General features: G+C 44.5%; 1 protein-coding gene across 1 annotated transcript in view; it reads right to left on the bottom strand.

Annotated features, from left to right (window-relative positions):
• Positions 1-14,144, bottom strand: part of LOC138265369 (dehydrogenase/reductase SDR family member 4-like) — a 105,378-nt gene extending 91,234 nt beyond the window's left edge. Inside the window, exons 1-2 of the mRNA XM_069213014.1 lie at positions 14,023-14,144; positions 345-524 (exon numbers count right to left, since the gene is read on the bottom strand). Coding sequence (XP_069069115.1) covers positions 345-520 — 176 coding nt within the window. The 5' untranslated portion in view covers positions 521-524; positions 14,023-14,144. The remainder of the gene's footprint in view (positions 1-344; positions 525-14,022) is intronic.
• Between the last annotated feature and the right edge of the window lie 689 nt (positions 14,145-14,833).

Here is a 14,833-nt window from a genome sequence, read left to right as displayed (position 1 = left end):
TAATTGGTTTGCGACCACATTTCCGTTTGCAAAACATTCTTACATCCCCCTGTGACATGAAATAAGGAAGGGATGCCCTTGGCACGCCCCTTCCTAGCAGTGATCTGCAAACCTATTTTGCGAGATGGTAACAGTTTACCGACTCGCACAATAGGATTGTTACCTGGGGAAAAGTCTTTAACCGGTCGAAAAATGGCCTGATTGCTTTCATACAGCTGGCCCATAGAGGAGTAGATTAGGGATGTGTAATTAATAATATTTGAGGTTTATCTCCACATATGCCCCTGTTACAATTTATTGAGAGGTTTAGAATTCGGAATCCAATAACGTTAAATCACTTTTACCCTTCAGTGGAAGCACTCATAACAGCCACCTTCCCAGCGTGCACTGTGTTCCAATCTACTGCACTGCTGTTCATCCTCAGTAGCCCGCGAAGATTCATTAGTGCCGGCAGTCGATTAATTCCATGAGATTTGATCGAAGAAGTGAACATTGTTCTTCCTCTCGTCACAGTCAACATCTTACTGTAGAATGAAAACAGAAAAAGTGACTAAGGGACTGTGTAGCTATATTTTATCATTTGGAGGATGCTACAGTATTTCATGCATACTTCATATACTTGGAGTCAGTAATATTATTGTTTTCACTTTTATACCTAAACATCAGATTTACCAAGCCATGTAAAGTCAAAATAGATGAAAAATGCATAACTCTCTTTTGACTCTTTAAAACTCCTTATTAACTTATTTGACAACTTACCTGCAATAGTAGTGGCCTCACCTAATCTCCCTTTGTGAATCACAGAAGTTACACAACAATTTTTTTCAAATTAGCAAAAGTTCAGATAAACCTCCTATATTTCTTTGCCTTAATGTTAGTGCATTATTATGACAACCCCAAAGCTCATGTGCCCATTAAACTACACTGATATACTACATGACTGAATTTCAATATTGTTTCTGTGTTAACCTGAAGCGCACAGTAGTTCTAGAATGCCTGCAAGGTTTCAGGGAGTTTTGAGGCCCTGGCACCATATTTTTGCAGTTATATACAAATGTACATTTACAGCACAGTGCGAAGCATAGCCTTGTTTTGGTGATTGCCACCAGAGATGTGAATTGTAAAAAGCAGTGGAGTCGGCTATTCCTTATATTTTAGTATCAAGAACTTTTCATAGTCTTTCTCCTGAAACGATCCTTGCATCTTCTCCTTAGACATGCTCAAAGTAACAGTTTCAATCCCAAATGTTCATATTTCCAAAAACCTGTATTGAGAACAACTATTTATACGTGAAATATATAATGATTTAATTCAGCATTATATGCTGCATCTGGATTTTCGGCAGAATCTCTGGACCATTGAATTGAAAATTGTTGCTCATTATTTTGTTTGCAGGAGCTCCACAGCAGTGTCACAGGACCTAAGACAGGGTCAAACAGCATCTTAACTCCAGGGGAATTCGCTATATGCATTTCTTCCTCGCTAGGCACAAAGTACTCTACGAGTCAAAATCCTGGTTTTTCTAGACTCCTGAGGCAGCCTTGACCTTGGCAACATAACAGTTGCCACTTAAGAGTAACCTTAGCCTCCGTGGGGTCCCAATGATACGGGGGTGATGGAACCCCTCTTATAGCGGTTGCCTGAGGTCAGCAAGGTGAAAGTGCAGCGGGTCTCAGATTGGGTCATCACTGGACTCCGAGAAGGGGGGGGGTCCAAACCAGAGCACTCTTCCTCTTATGGCCCCCAGGGAACCGGAACACCACGGGCACTGACTAAGCAATCCCTGCAGTTACTGCCAGTTTGCACACCAGCACCACTATATACTTTACTTACGATCCGGCTCACTTGGGTTGTGTCCCAGTTCTTCACTTTACCACCTAGTTTATTGTTATCGACAGATGCTTCTGGGGTGGAAGTGTAGGGTGGGGGGAGTTACTTTGGGTTTGTTTCTCTGGTCCAGCTGTTCTCTAAGTCATGCTTTTTCTTTCTTTTTTTTTTGGCTGCATTGTTTTGCCCTCCTCTCTTGCTTGCCATTTTGGAGCTCAGTCCCCATGATGGATGGCATAGACATGTTCACTGCCCTCTCCTGGAAAGTAAATAGTCTTAATATTAAATTTAAATGAGGTGTGATGTTCCAATACCTGAAGTACCACACCCCACTGGTGGTACTCCTGTAGGAGACCCATCTGGTTGGTAACCACTCTCCCTTTATGCAACAGGGGGATACACCAGGGTATATCATGCCAGCTACACTGCCGCCTCCCAGGGAGTCACTTTTCTCCTACACAAGCGCCTCCCCCTAGCTGGTTTCAAAATCTGTGTAGCCCTGGGTCACTTTATTTTCATTGCAGGCAATATGGGGGTTTCTACTGGAAGATTGCTTCTGTCTACACCACACACTTGTGTCTACCACATTGCACTCGCTATCACCCCTGACACTCACATCATTTGACCTGGCGTCATGGGTCTCCACTATGGCTCTGACAGATGCCTAGCACCTGCTTCATCTACATACAAGGTAGTGCACATTCTATTTCCACCCCAACAAGTCTTCCACCCATTTTGACTATCTCCTTATGTGCTTCATGGGCAAGGCCGGGTTGATCGACTCCTGAATCCTGCCCTGCATGCTGACTAATTATGCACCAATTATTATTATTCTCAAATTTTCCAAGAGACAGCAGCAGCTGGGGCACTGGAGGATAAACACCTGGTGGCTGATGGATGTCTGCTATGATGGCTTTCTTCAACTGCAAATTTCTGACTATTTCTCTGCCAATAAAGACTCGGTTGGCTCACCTACTGTACTGTAGGAGGCCATGAAGGTGGTCCTCTGTAGGCAGATAGTGTCCTTCAGGCAGCTGCCCGGACCCATTGATACAGGAAGAATGCCACTCTAGAGCCTGAGCTGCTCAGAGGTGGTGGCCCTAATGGTCCCCTTACTGACCAGGCAAAGCATGAGTTAGAGATGAAAAGGCTAACACTTAGGCCACAATTACTGGTTAAGACATCTCTGGCACACTTCACCACGTAGGGCAGACTGTATGAGGTCGGGGACAAGGCGGGCAAATTACATTTTTAACATGGACACAGGGTGTGTGGTGTTGACTCCCATCTCGTAGCTCAGGAATTCACTCAGTACTTTACACATCTCTATGCCAGTCACTCGGTGTCTGAAGCTGATCGAGATAACCCAAACATCTCAACTGTTGCAGTATAGTCTGTCTCGTGAGTCCATTCAATCAGTGGCAGAGCTAGATGAGAGCACCAGTGCTGTGCAATGTCTCTTTTGGCAATACTAAAGCCCATGTCAATAAGCCATATGGTGAAACAGCTCCCCCCGTTTGTCCATCAGTCCCAACAGAGCCAATTTTGTCTCTAGCATTATCGGCCTGCCCAGAACCTGGGATGGAGTGCTGCCAATATTTTGCTAGTAGCTGTGTATAACTGGGCAGTCCTAAACTATATGAAAAAAGGTACCCGAAGGGTGCCAGCAGCACCAGCATTGTGTTGGCAGGTCAGCCCTTATCCTGTGCAAGCTTGTAAGGATGTAATAATTTTTAATCTTGTATCAGTAAAAACAAATCATCATTCTGCTTGTGCTGTATGCATTGTGATGAATGCCATACCTATGTATTCACACATGTGTGCGCTAATGAAATGACACAACCACCATCATCGGATGCGTCATTATGGTTTTTTTGTTACTTTTTTTTCCTTTTTTGGTGATGCTGGACAGTGAAGAGAAAAATAATGTTGCTTTTTCTCCAGTGCTGTACAGTATCATCAAATGCCAAGATTCTACCATAATGCCACTTGATGTAACTCATGAAGATCCTTTCTCTGCCATCAGACCGTAAACAGATCATGTCCTGGTGGTGGTTCACTCATCACTAGTTTGGTTCCTGGATTGTACTTTTATTCTGACCCTTTTATTTCCACCAGGTATGGCTGGTAACCTTTAAAAGTAGTGGGGCAAACAAAGTGCCCCTTCACTTCCCAAAAAGCAAAATCAAACATCCCGTCCATCCAAAAATCCTAAAATAAAACACTCCCTCCCTCCAAAAGACCAATATAAAACAGCTTCTCCCTCCCAAAGCCAAAAATAAAACAATCTCTTCCTCCAAAAGCCCAAACTAAAACACTTACACTAACATTTAAAATAAATTAAATAATAATAGATGGTACTTACCCACTGCTGCATGTCCTCCTTGATGTTCTGAATCCGCAATCTTCTGTGGCACGAGTAGAAGAGCTCCCTTAATAAATCCAGGCGCAAAATTGGATGGGGCAGGTTGGCCAGATGCTTCTTCACACCTTGGAGGCCTGGGCTTGCTCTCCACCCAGCTAGGGAGGGAGAGCTTCAAAGTTTGCCTGTCAGGCTGGCCATCGCAAGACAGCCAGCCAAATTGACATGAGTACTTTGCAATGTCCAGCCAGCCACTGCCCCAGTCCTAAATGCTGTCAATCAGCAGCAGAGGAAACGCCCGCATGTTTCTCAGCTCAGGGGCACCCGGGGCAGGCTGTGGTCACACTGGTGTTTGCTTCAGCACTGCATTTGGTAGTTTGAAGTTTGTTCCTTATTACAGTGCCTTTATGCTTAGAAAAGTCTTTGTGCAGCAAGGCCCCTTTATTGAGGTCCACAGATGCACATGCAGTTCTGTAAGTTATCCTTGATTTGTGCTTGTGGCTCTGGCATTGCTGCCAATGATTGAACCTTGCAGTCATCTAGCGATGCTTGTGTGATCCTTGCATGAGTTTTGTGGCTTGGTTCTTTGCTTGAATGTTGCATGTGACCTTAGATTTGGGTTTGTATTTGCCCAAGATCAGCTCCATGATTACCTTTTGTTGTTGGATACGGTGTCTTTTTCCATTTTTCAATTGAGAGTGAAATGTACAGGAATCTTAAAAGAGTAATAGTCTCCAGCATTTAGCCACAGAAGTTTAAGAACTGCTCTCTTAAAAGTTAATTGAAGTACTGGATCCAGCCCTGGCTTGGCTTGCACAAACTCATCCAACAGCCCTGGCATTTGCACATGCTGCTGGAACCATGGCCAAGCCCTGGTGAAAGCCACTGCCCCGCACATAGCAGAAAAAATAAAAACGCAGCAACACTTCTTGAATGAGATTCAGGATTTGCTTTTCACCTGGCAGAGTGACTTTTCCAATTGCTGCGCAGCTTGTCTGAGATAACATGCCGGCTGCGGCGCACACATCAGTAAACCATAAAATGGCAGTGAAATCATTTAGCTGAAATTTCATTTATTATGCACGGCTCGCAGCAGGCGAAAGGCAACTCTCCCATGCCCTAGTGGAGAAATTGCAGCTGAGATCTTCATCTTTCTCTCTCATCTCCAATCCATACTCTATTCCGGGCTTTCCTGTTTCCTGTCTTGTCCTTCCTGGGTTTGCTAGTCTTTCCCTTTCCAAGACCCAGTTCAGCCTTCCTTCACTGGTTGTTCCCTGTGTCCTCGCAACTGGTTTACTCCTTGCACTTGGCTCTCACCCTGCACCTGTACTCATTCTATGAGCCTCCTGCTATTTCTGCCCTGTGAGCCCAGAGTGCAGTGGTACATAACTAACTTGGTTGTTAAGTCTCCTCATACTTTATTGCATCCCCACTGCTTTGTTTTCAGGCTTGCCTTTTGATTCTATTTGCATCTTTTGTTATTCTACCTCACTGTTTCAGTAAAAGTCATTGTTCCTAGTCTTGTCTGCCATCTTGCTGGTTTGTCCTGTTACATGCAAAGTCCTTGCCCTATGTTCTGTGTATTTCAGTCCTGACCCTGGCATTGATTCCAGTCCTGCCTCATTCAGAGCCCAGTTCCAGTACCCAAGTTCCCTCTAGTTCTACCCTTTGTCTCCTTTTTTTATTTATATTCTAATCTTGATCATCATTGCTACCAAAGGGTGCCAGTTAGATTCCAAGGCTTGTGCCTATGACACAGAAAACCACAAAGTGCTCTTTTGCTATTAAAGCTGCTGGACATCTCCCAGCTCTGTGAGATTAATTTGCTCCTCGCTTTCTTGTAAGATCGAGTCACCTCAGAGAAAGATCACAATCTAAGGATGTACGTACTAACAATTATGATGGTTTGTCTATTTCTTCTTGTATTCCTTTGTTGTAGTACTTGTATTATTATATAGTTCACTTTTGCAGCTTTTCAGTTTCCTGATTGCTTCCTGCTCTAGCCCTCAGCATCTGCCCAGCCTTCCTTTCCAGCTTTCCTATATTTAATTATATATGTTTACCTCTTCTCTGGAAATCCCTTTCTCTTCATGGAAACACACAGGGCCTCATTACGACCCTGGCGGCCGGCAGTAAGCTGGCAGTAACACTACCAACAGGCTGGCGGTGTTCCGGCAGCTAATATTACCGTGGCGCAATAGCCACGGCCATACCGTCGGCCCCTCCACTATACCGCCAGGCTTCCGCCTGGTGGTCATAATCCCCAACCACCAGCCTGTCCACGGCGGTAAACACCACCATAGAAAGGTGTTGTGTTTTGTGTGTCATGCTCTGTAGGTTCGGCGCGCGGTGTTACGTGCCGAACCGTCGCGTGATGTCTGCGGTCGCGTCGTCGTTCCCTTGAGCGTTTGCCTAGGATGGTTGAGCGTGGCGTGAAGGAGGCTGGAACATGCGACAGTGGCAGTCTGCGTTTCTGAAGGCATAAAAAATAAACGTGGTTACCACAACTGAAACGACTCCTACCGTGATTACATTCATTTTTGGCGACGAGGATGGCTGCAGGCTGCCGCAACGTCACCCACGCGGTTGGTGAGATAACATTTGTTGTTCTTGCCTCGACGCGCGTCTTCCACATCTAAAGACAGCAGAAAACGAGTGAATTCTGGGAGCTCTTTTGTTTGGAGGATCGTGTGACTGCTGTTGTAGCCAACATATAAAACGGGTCTCTACAGGTGCTGTGGCTGGCGTTTTCAGGTGCCATCTTGGATGTACTTTGTGTTTGAAGCTCCATAGAACTGTATTAGCAGTGAAAGAATATTGTTACACAGTTTATATGTGGATCTATAAGCATCATATGGATACTATGACCATATGAAAAGGTACTGAATTTAACTGCTATGTCTGGGTTTCCGCAATGCAGTCAGTCAATCCTCCACCACCCATCTTGGAAACTCCAGGGGCACCTCCCATTCCATGGAGACAATGGTTTGATGGTTTCGAGACGTACCTGGGTGCTATAGGAGCCTCTTGTTTTCGCCCTGAAAGGAAAAAGTGTCTGCTTTTACATTCTTTGGGGTATGAAGGAAGAGAAATCTTCAAACACTTACCAGACCTGCCGCAAATTGATGAATATTTGATTACTACCAAGAAGTTGTCCACAAGATTTGATGTACTGCCGAGTCTGGTAGTTTTGTGGCACAAATTCTTCAAGCGTCAGCAATTTCAAAGTGAGGATGTTAACGCATACGTCAGTGCACTTAGACAACTGGCTTCTAAGTGTGAATTTCGAGATTTTCAAGATCAGCTCATAAGGGGCCAGTTCATTGGTCATTGTTCGAACAAACACATTCAGCAGAAGCTACTTACTATGGGAAATCCAACGTTGGATGAGGCTATCAAAGTAGCCCAGAGTGTTGAAATGGCCCAGATCTCTCTAAAGGAACTCTCATCTAGCACTGGTGTGAAGGACTCTGATCCACTGCAAGTCAATGTCATTACAAAAAGGGGTGTAGTAAAGAATGCCGAGCTGAAGAAACATGACAATCCTTTTTTGAGGTCTTCTAACATTTGTTTTAGATGTGGAAACATGCCCCACTTCAAGGACGGCAAAAGTTGTCCAGCGAAGAATATTGTATGTAGGAAGTGTGGCAAAGTGGGTCACTTTCCAAAAGTCTGTCAATCCACGAGTAATAAGCAAGCTAAAGTGACTTGTGTAGTGGAGGAAGATGAGGAAAATAGAGAGGAATCTTTCGTAAAAGCCTTTCAAGACATGATTGTTGTGGTCACGGATAATGTCTTGGGGGTCAAGGAACAAAACCAATGTATAGATCCCCTGGTGGATATTCGGGTTAGAGATAAATGGCTTTGTTTATTGGTGGACTCTGGGGCACGTATTACTATGATTACATCAGATCTGTTCCACAACACTTGGGGTGATAGAAAGTTATTGCCTCCCGACAGATCACCGGTCTCTTATGAGGGCAGGAAAATTGAGTTAGAAGGTTACATAGAAGACAGTTTAGAGTTCAAGGGTCGGAGGATCTTTGGTAAATTTTATGTGGCCTATAAGGGTCTGAACATTTTGGGTTGGTACCACCAAGGGTTGTTTGGTATGGTGCTGAAACCCGGAATGAAAGAACAAGTCCTGGTTGTGGAGAACGCAGAATCCAAGGCACCATTTGAAGATGAGTTTCCTGGCATTTTTGCCCTGGGTTTGGGAAAGATTTCAGGTTTCAAACACAGGATAAAGGTAAAGGATAGGGCCATCCCTGTAAGACATAAAGTCAGGTCAGTGCCGTTTAGTCTAAGAGAGGATCTTAAAGCTGAATTGAACAAGCTTCAACAGAATGGTGTAATTGAGCCTATTGAGTCCAGTTTGTGGCTTTCACCACTGGTGGTTGCCCGAAAACGTAATGGAGACCTACGTTTATGTGTGGACCTGAGGAGTCTCAATAAGGAAATATGGGTAGACACGTATCCCTTACCTAAGATCAGAGACCTACCCAAAGAGCTTAGGGGCTCAGAGTTGTTTTTAAAGATTGATCTGGCATCTGCTTATCACCAGGTGGTGTTAGAAGAGGATTCGCGCCATTACACAGCCTTCAGTTCCCCGTTTGGCACTTTCCAGTTTTGCAGGATGCCATTTGGGTTGGCCTCCGCTGTGTCAGCTTTCCAACGCATCATGCACAAAATTTTGGGGGAAGTCCAGGGCATTCTAATTTTTCAAAATGTTATCTTGATCCACACCGTGGGTTTGGAAGATCACCATGAGAAATCTAGATCTGTGCTTAAGATTTTTCAGTCCTATGGCGTCTGGGTAAAGAAAGAAAAATGTGAGTTTTACAAGAAAAAGATAGAATTTTTGGGCCACTGCATGTCTGGGGAAGGTGTTGCACCTCGGCCCGGGCTGGTAAAGGCGATTTTGGAATCTCCAAACCCTAAGGACAAAGACGAGTTGCGATCATTCGTGGGCATGTGTGAATATTACTCTAGGTTAATTTCCAACTATGCTAGCAAAATGAAAGTTTTGTCTAATATGCTCAAAAACAAAGTACCGTCTAATGGGACTGTGAGAGTCAAACTACATTCGGAAGGGTGAAGCAGGAGTTGGTGGATGCCAGACCATTGAGTCCTTATGACCCCAGCCAATTGTGCACCATCATAGTTGATGCTAGTAGGTATGGTTTGGGGGAAGTTTTGTCACAAGGTATGGGAAAAGATGAGAAGGTCATTAGTTATGCCTCTAGAGTTTTACGTGAACCAGAACTCAATTATTCAGTGATTGAAAAAGAGTTGCTAGCATGCTATTGGGCTAGTGAGAAATTTAGGAGCTATGTGTGGGGCAGAAACTATGTAATTCAAACTGATCATAAACCGTTGGTGTACATTCTAAACGGGTACAAAATTAACTACACGACCCTCCACATTGCACGCCTCACCACAAAATTGTTACAGTATGATTTCCAAGTCAGGTACATTCCAGGGAAAGATAATTTCACAGCAGACTTTCTATCTCGATTACCTATCAATGAAGAAAATAATGTTGATATGGAGGATGATGTGGAAGATTGTTTTATAGCGGCTGTAGATGCTGATGAATCCAAGGTGTGCACGGAGACTGTGTGGAGGATGGCTGAAAGCAGTGATGAGGTGTTGTCCATTGTTAAGCAGCATATAATCAATGGCTGGCCTAGAGAAAGAAATTTGAATTCAGAGGTCCAACCATATGCCAAGGTGGGTGATGAATTGTCAATTGAAGATGGAATTGTTTTGAGGAATGATAAATGTGTACCCCTGTGCGATGTTCGATCAAAGTTGGTGGACATGCGCATGAGGGGCACCTTGGTGCCATTATGACTAAGGGGGTCATTAGGACCCTGGCGGCCGGCGGTAAGGTGGCGGTAACACCGCCAATAGGCTGGCGGTGTTCCGCCAGAAATTATGACCGTGGCGCAATAACCACGGCCATACCGCCGGCCCCTCCAACATACTGCAAGGCTTCCGCCTGGCGGTCATAATCCCCAGGGCAGCGGTGCAAGCACCGCTGCCCTGGGGATTATGAGTCCCCGACCGCCAGCCTGTCCGTGGCGGTAAACACCGCCATGGAAAGGCTGGTGGTAAGGGGACTTGGGGTGCCCCTGGGGGCCCCTGCACTGCCCATGCACTTGGCATGGGCAGTGCAGGGGCCCCCCCAGGCATAGCCCCGTCGTGCATTTCACTGCCCGATTTCGGGCAGTGAAATGCGTGACGGGTGCTGCTGCACCCGCTGCACATCAGCATTGCCGCCGGCTCTATTACGAGCCAGCAGCAATGTTGATGTGACATTTCCGCTGGCCCAGCAGAAATGTCATAATAGGGAGCCAGGAATACCGCCGGCAATGGCGGTATTCTGTCTCCCGCAGCCTCGCCAGTCTTTTTGCAAGACCGCCGAGGTTGTAATGACCCCCAAGAGACATATTAGGGCACACTATTGGTGGCCTTCTATGGATAGAGAAGTGGAAAGGGCTGTTGATGGATGTGTGGTGTGTAACGGTGCAGAAAAAGGGTTTAAGGTTGTAAAACCACCATTACAACCCATATCTTTAACGGACAAGGCTTGGGTTAAAGTAGGGGTCGATATGGTAGGACCCTTCAATTTTCTCCCCAGTCAGATGTGTTATGCCTTTGTACTAATGGATTACTTCACTAAGTGGCCAGAAGTGTGTTTTTTTTTGCCTAGCCTACGGCCGGTAGTGCCATACACTTTCGCAAAGAGATTTTTTGGAGGGAAGGATTTCCTTAATTTTTGATCTCCAATAATGGAGTACAGTTTGTGAGCAATGGTATGGAAACGTTTCTGGGAGAATCTGGTGTGAAACATTTGAAGAGTTCTCTGTACCATCCTCAAACGAATGGTTTAGTAGAGAGAATGAACAGGGTGGTTGTGGAGTGTATCAAGTGGGCTAAAGCGAGTAAATTGGATGGGGAAGAAGCTGTGAATTCAATGTTGTGGTTCTATCGTACCACTCCACATTCAGTGACGAAAATCTCTCCGTTTGAGCTTTTGAAGGGTAGACGTAACACGTCAATACTTTTCCCGGCTTGTTTAGCCAAGGTTGTGTCTGGTAAATTTCCAGATTCTGGGGACAAGGACAGGGTGTTGGGTGAAGTAAAAAAAAATCAAGATAAGGTGAAAGGTAGGTATGACCAGAAAAATTCTACAAAAGAACTCTCATTTCAACCTGGAGATGTGGTGCGTGTCAAGTTACAGACATTTGTGAGGAAAGGGGAGGCCTGCTATGGGAGTCCGGTGACGGTGAAGAAAGTGTGTGGTAATGCTATCATGGTTGAGGGTGGTCAATGGTGGAATCTGGATAAGGTTGTGAAGGTGAATGATGTCAGTCACAGTGGAATGAAAAGGGGTAGTAAGTCTGGGTCAGAGGGCATGGATCAGGATCAGAAGGTGTCAGACACAAATTTGTTGGAACTCTATACATTGATGAGATCTGTCCGTGAGAAACTCAGGGACTATCATGGCGTTTAGCAGGAATGTTACTTATTATTGTCAGTTTAAGGACAGATTTATTTGGTTGTTTAATGTTGTGTAATTTCCTCTTTTGTGGAAGTTGATCTTATTAAAAAAAAAAAGGAGATAATATGTTGTGTTTTGTGTGTCATGCTCTGTAGGTTTGGCGCGCAGTGTCACGTGCTGAACCGTCGCGTGCTGCCCACGGTCGCGTCTTCGTGCCCTCAAGCGTTCGCCGAGGGCGAATTTCGGCAGCCTCCCATCTTCTTGTGGGACAGAGGGCGTTCTAATCATGCTTTTTATCATACCTTCGAAAATGGATTTATTAATTACTCTTGTTAGTTCATAAATACTGTTAATGGCAACCCTCTCCGCATAATAATTGTCCAGAGTCGACTTAATATTTGGAAATAATCATTTGTGTTTTTATTTTTTTGTGAATGCTACCTTACAAATACTACTCAATTTAGGCCAGAGTGTCTGAGAAAGTGTACATGAGCTATCACTTTGATTTAATTGAACAGTGTCTGGTTGCATAATACGTTTGTCTTATTAATGTTAAATTAGATTATATTTATAATAGGTCTGTGGCCTTACATAGATCGTATACACTTCCACAAATATTTAACTCTGCTTTCTAATTTTTTTATTCAAAATATTTTGTTCAGTTAGTTAAAAAATTGTGTTAAATGTGGATGCGGAGAATTTTAATTTAGAGGACTTAACAATATAATATTGCACTTTTTCAATGTTTTAATACGTCATATATATATATATATCTATGGGCTTTCGGTTATCCTTTATCCATTGGCTGGTTGTTGTGTCACTCACATTTTACTTTCACCCACTACAGCATGGAGCAATGGGTCACTTTAACATGAGGGACAGCATTCAGCATTCTGCTCCTTCACAACAGCTTATCCAGTGCAAGAAACTACTTCGGCAATATGTGATTTGAAGACCAAAATTATTTTTCCCTTTCAGTGTGTTTTTTTTAAACTGGTGAGGCGCCGGCAGCTCCCCCAACAAAAAGGTTTTACAGAAACCATGACAAAGGAAAACACACACTGACAAAGCCAAAAGGCTGAGGGCCAACACTAGACCTATTGGCAGTGCCAATTCTTATTTTACTGGTCATGTGAACTGTGTGCCTCTTACTACTGACAATGAATCGTGTCTGCTCCAGTCCTGCGCTGCTCCCGGGTTCAATTGCCATTGTTCTTTGGCCACATTTTATCACCTCAAAGCATTGTCCCAGTGCCGGATCATTCACATAACTTCACCAGTGCATCTCATTAGTTTTTTGTACCCAAAAATATCATTCAAACACTGAGCTAATACAGTCTCATCCATTCCCTGCTGGGGACCAGCAGAGGACTCTAAATTATACTGGATGTTGTGAGCCACGAAGATCGTGTGTATCAAGTGGGGGGTTTACATCTTTGAAATGCACAATTGCATTACAATTCACAAGTGCATTTCACAGACTTACTTATTTTAATCTTTTAAGACACTGTGTGATTTGTACAGAATCACAGGACATTTAATCAATGGATGAGGCAAGCACTGGAACTCAAAACCCCAGGATCAAATGTTAATGTTGCCGGCTTAACCACTAGACCACATCTCTTCTGTTCTTGACCTCCTATTGCAATGCAGGAATCCATGCAGAGTGAATTGAGGAACACCATACAGTGCTGCCAGAGCACCTTACTCCAGACTTGTAGTGGCACACGTGCATTGCATGAAACTCAACACAGCTCTGCTAATGCACAGGTTTCTCCATCACCCCCCTCAATCTCAGAGTACTGTAACCCACACAAAACACATTCAATGTACGCAAACCCTAACATATACAACACTGTGCGGCTGAATTACTGGGAATCACACACAGCTCTGGCAATGCACCTTTGTCCTGCTCAATGACTCCCTATCTTGTTCTATGACCCACACAGCTCTGCCAGAGCATTTAACTGAGAGCTCTGTGACTACCTGCTATTCCAACATAAGTATCAAAACATACCTCTGCTGAGACATCACAGAACATTGTAAGAATTAAAGGGCCACAGACAACGAAAAATTAGCAAATTAATCAGGTAACTCCTCTGAAACCTATTGATTTTGCCAATGCTTGTTGACATCTTAAATAGCTGCTGTGTGCCTCAACCCTTCTCTATCGCCGGCTATTTTACACTACAGCCCTCTCAATCTCAGCCCCAAATTTACTGTCCTTGCAGACAGACAGCAGAGGAACAGCAACAGAGAGCCATGCAGGCAGCAGGAGCTGAGGTGGTTCAGCTTTTGCTTTGATAAGTAACACTTCACTGACCTTAATCCAGCTTCAGCTTCACGTGTAGGTCGTTAGACAGGCCTCGGCGATCGGATCACAAAGCAGAGCTGCAAGGGAGGAAGTGACGAGCTCCTGCCTGCTGGATCAAAGGGCGTGTTGGAAGGCCCTGCAGTGAACTTTGAAACTATTGCATTGTGTACCGTTTCTTACTGATAACAAAACTAACTGCAATCTCACCTCACACATTGCTTGCACCGTGTACTCACATCCCAGGGGCACCGCACTCTCTCCTCTAATGAAACTGTTTAGCTAAGTTTTTTTTTCTCAGTAGCCAGGCAGTAGTTTGGCCAGACTACAAGCCTCAGACAGCTCTGGAATTGTTTTTAATACCATCCCAAGCTGTACCGAGCCACTGCCCAAACCACTTCATAGAGCGCTTGGTGGAGGTTCCTTATAGAAAACTGCCAAACATATTTCACTAACATAGTTTAGCAGTTTTTAAACGATACTAGTTAAAAAAGCAAGATGTTTTAAAGGACATAATGAAGAGGCTTACTCAAGAGCAGCTCGCAGGACTTTATGGGGGCGGCGCGGGGGAACAAATTAGTTAAAAAATCAGTTTTTTAAAATCACTTACCTGCTTCTCTGCAGCCGCAGCACCGCTCCTCTCCTGCACTGCGGGCACAGTCTCCCAGCCTGCCCTGCAGCCAGTCCTGTCTCTGCTCAAAGCCACCATACCCTAATGCCACCATGTGTGCCCGTATTTAATATACGGATCACCATGGACGTAGTTAGGGAATCAGCGTCAGAGTTTTTGACGCTAGTTCTGCACTTTGCAGGATTAGCATAA

This window comes from Pleurodeles waltl, chromosome 11 (assembly GCF_031143425.1).
Source record: "Pleurodeles waltl isolate 20211129_DDA chromosome 11, aPleWal1.hap1.20221129, whole genome shotgun sequence".
Taxonomy (NCBI): domain Eukaryota; kingdom Metazoa; phylum Chordata; class Amphibia; order Caudata; family Salamandridae; genus Pleurodeles; species Pleurodeles waltl.
This window is presented reverse-complemented; position numbering and strand designations above follow the sequence as displayed.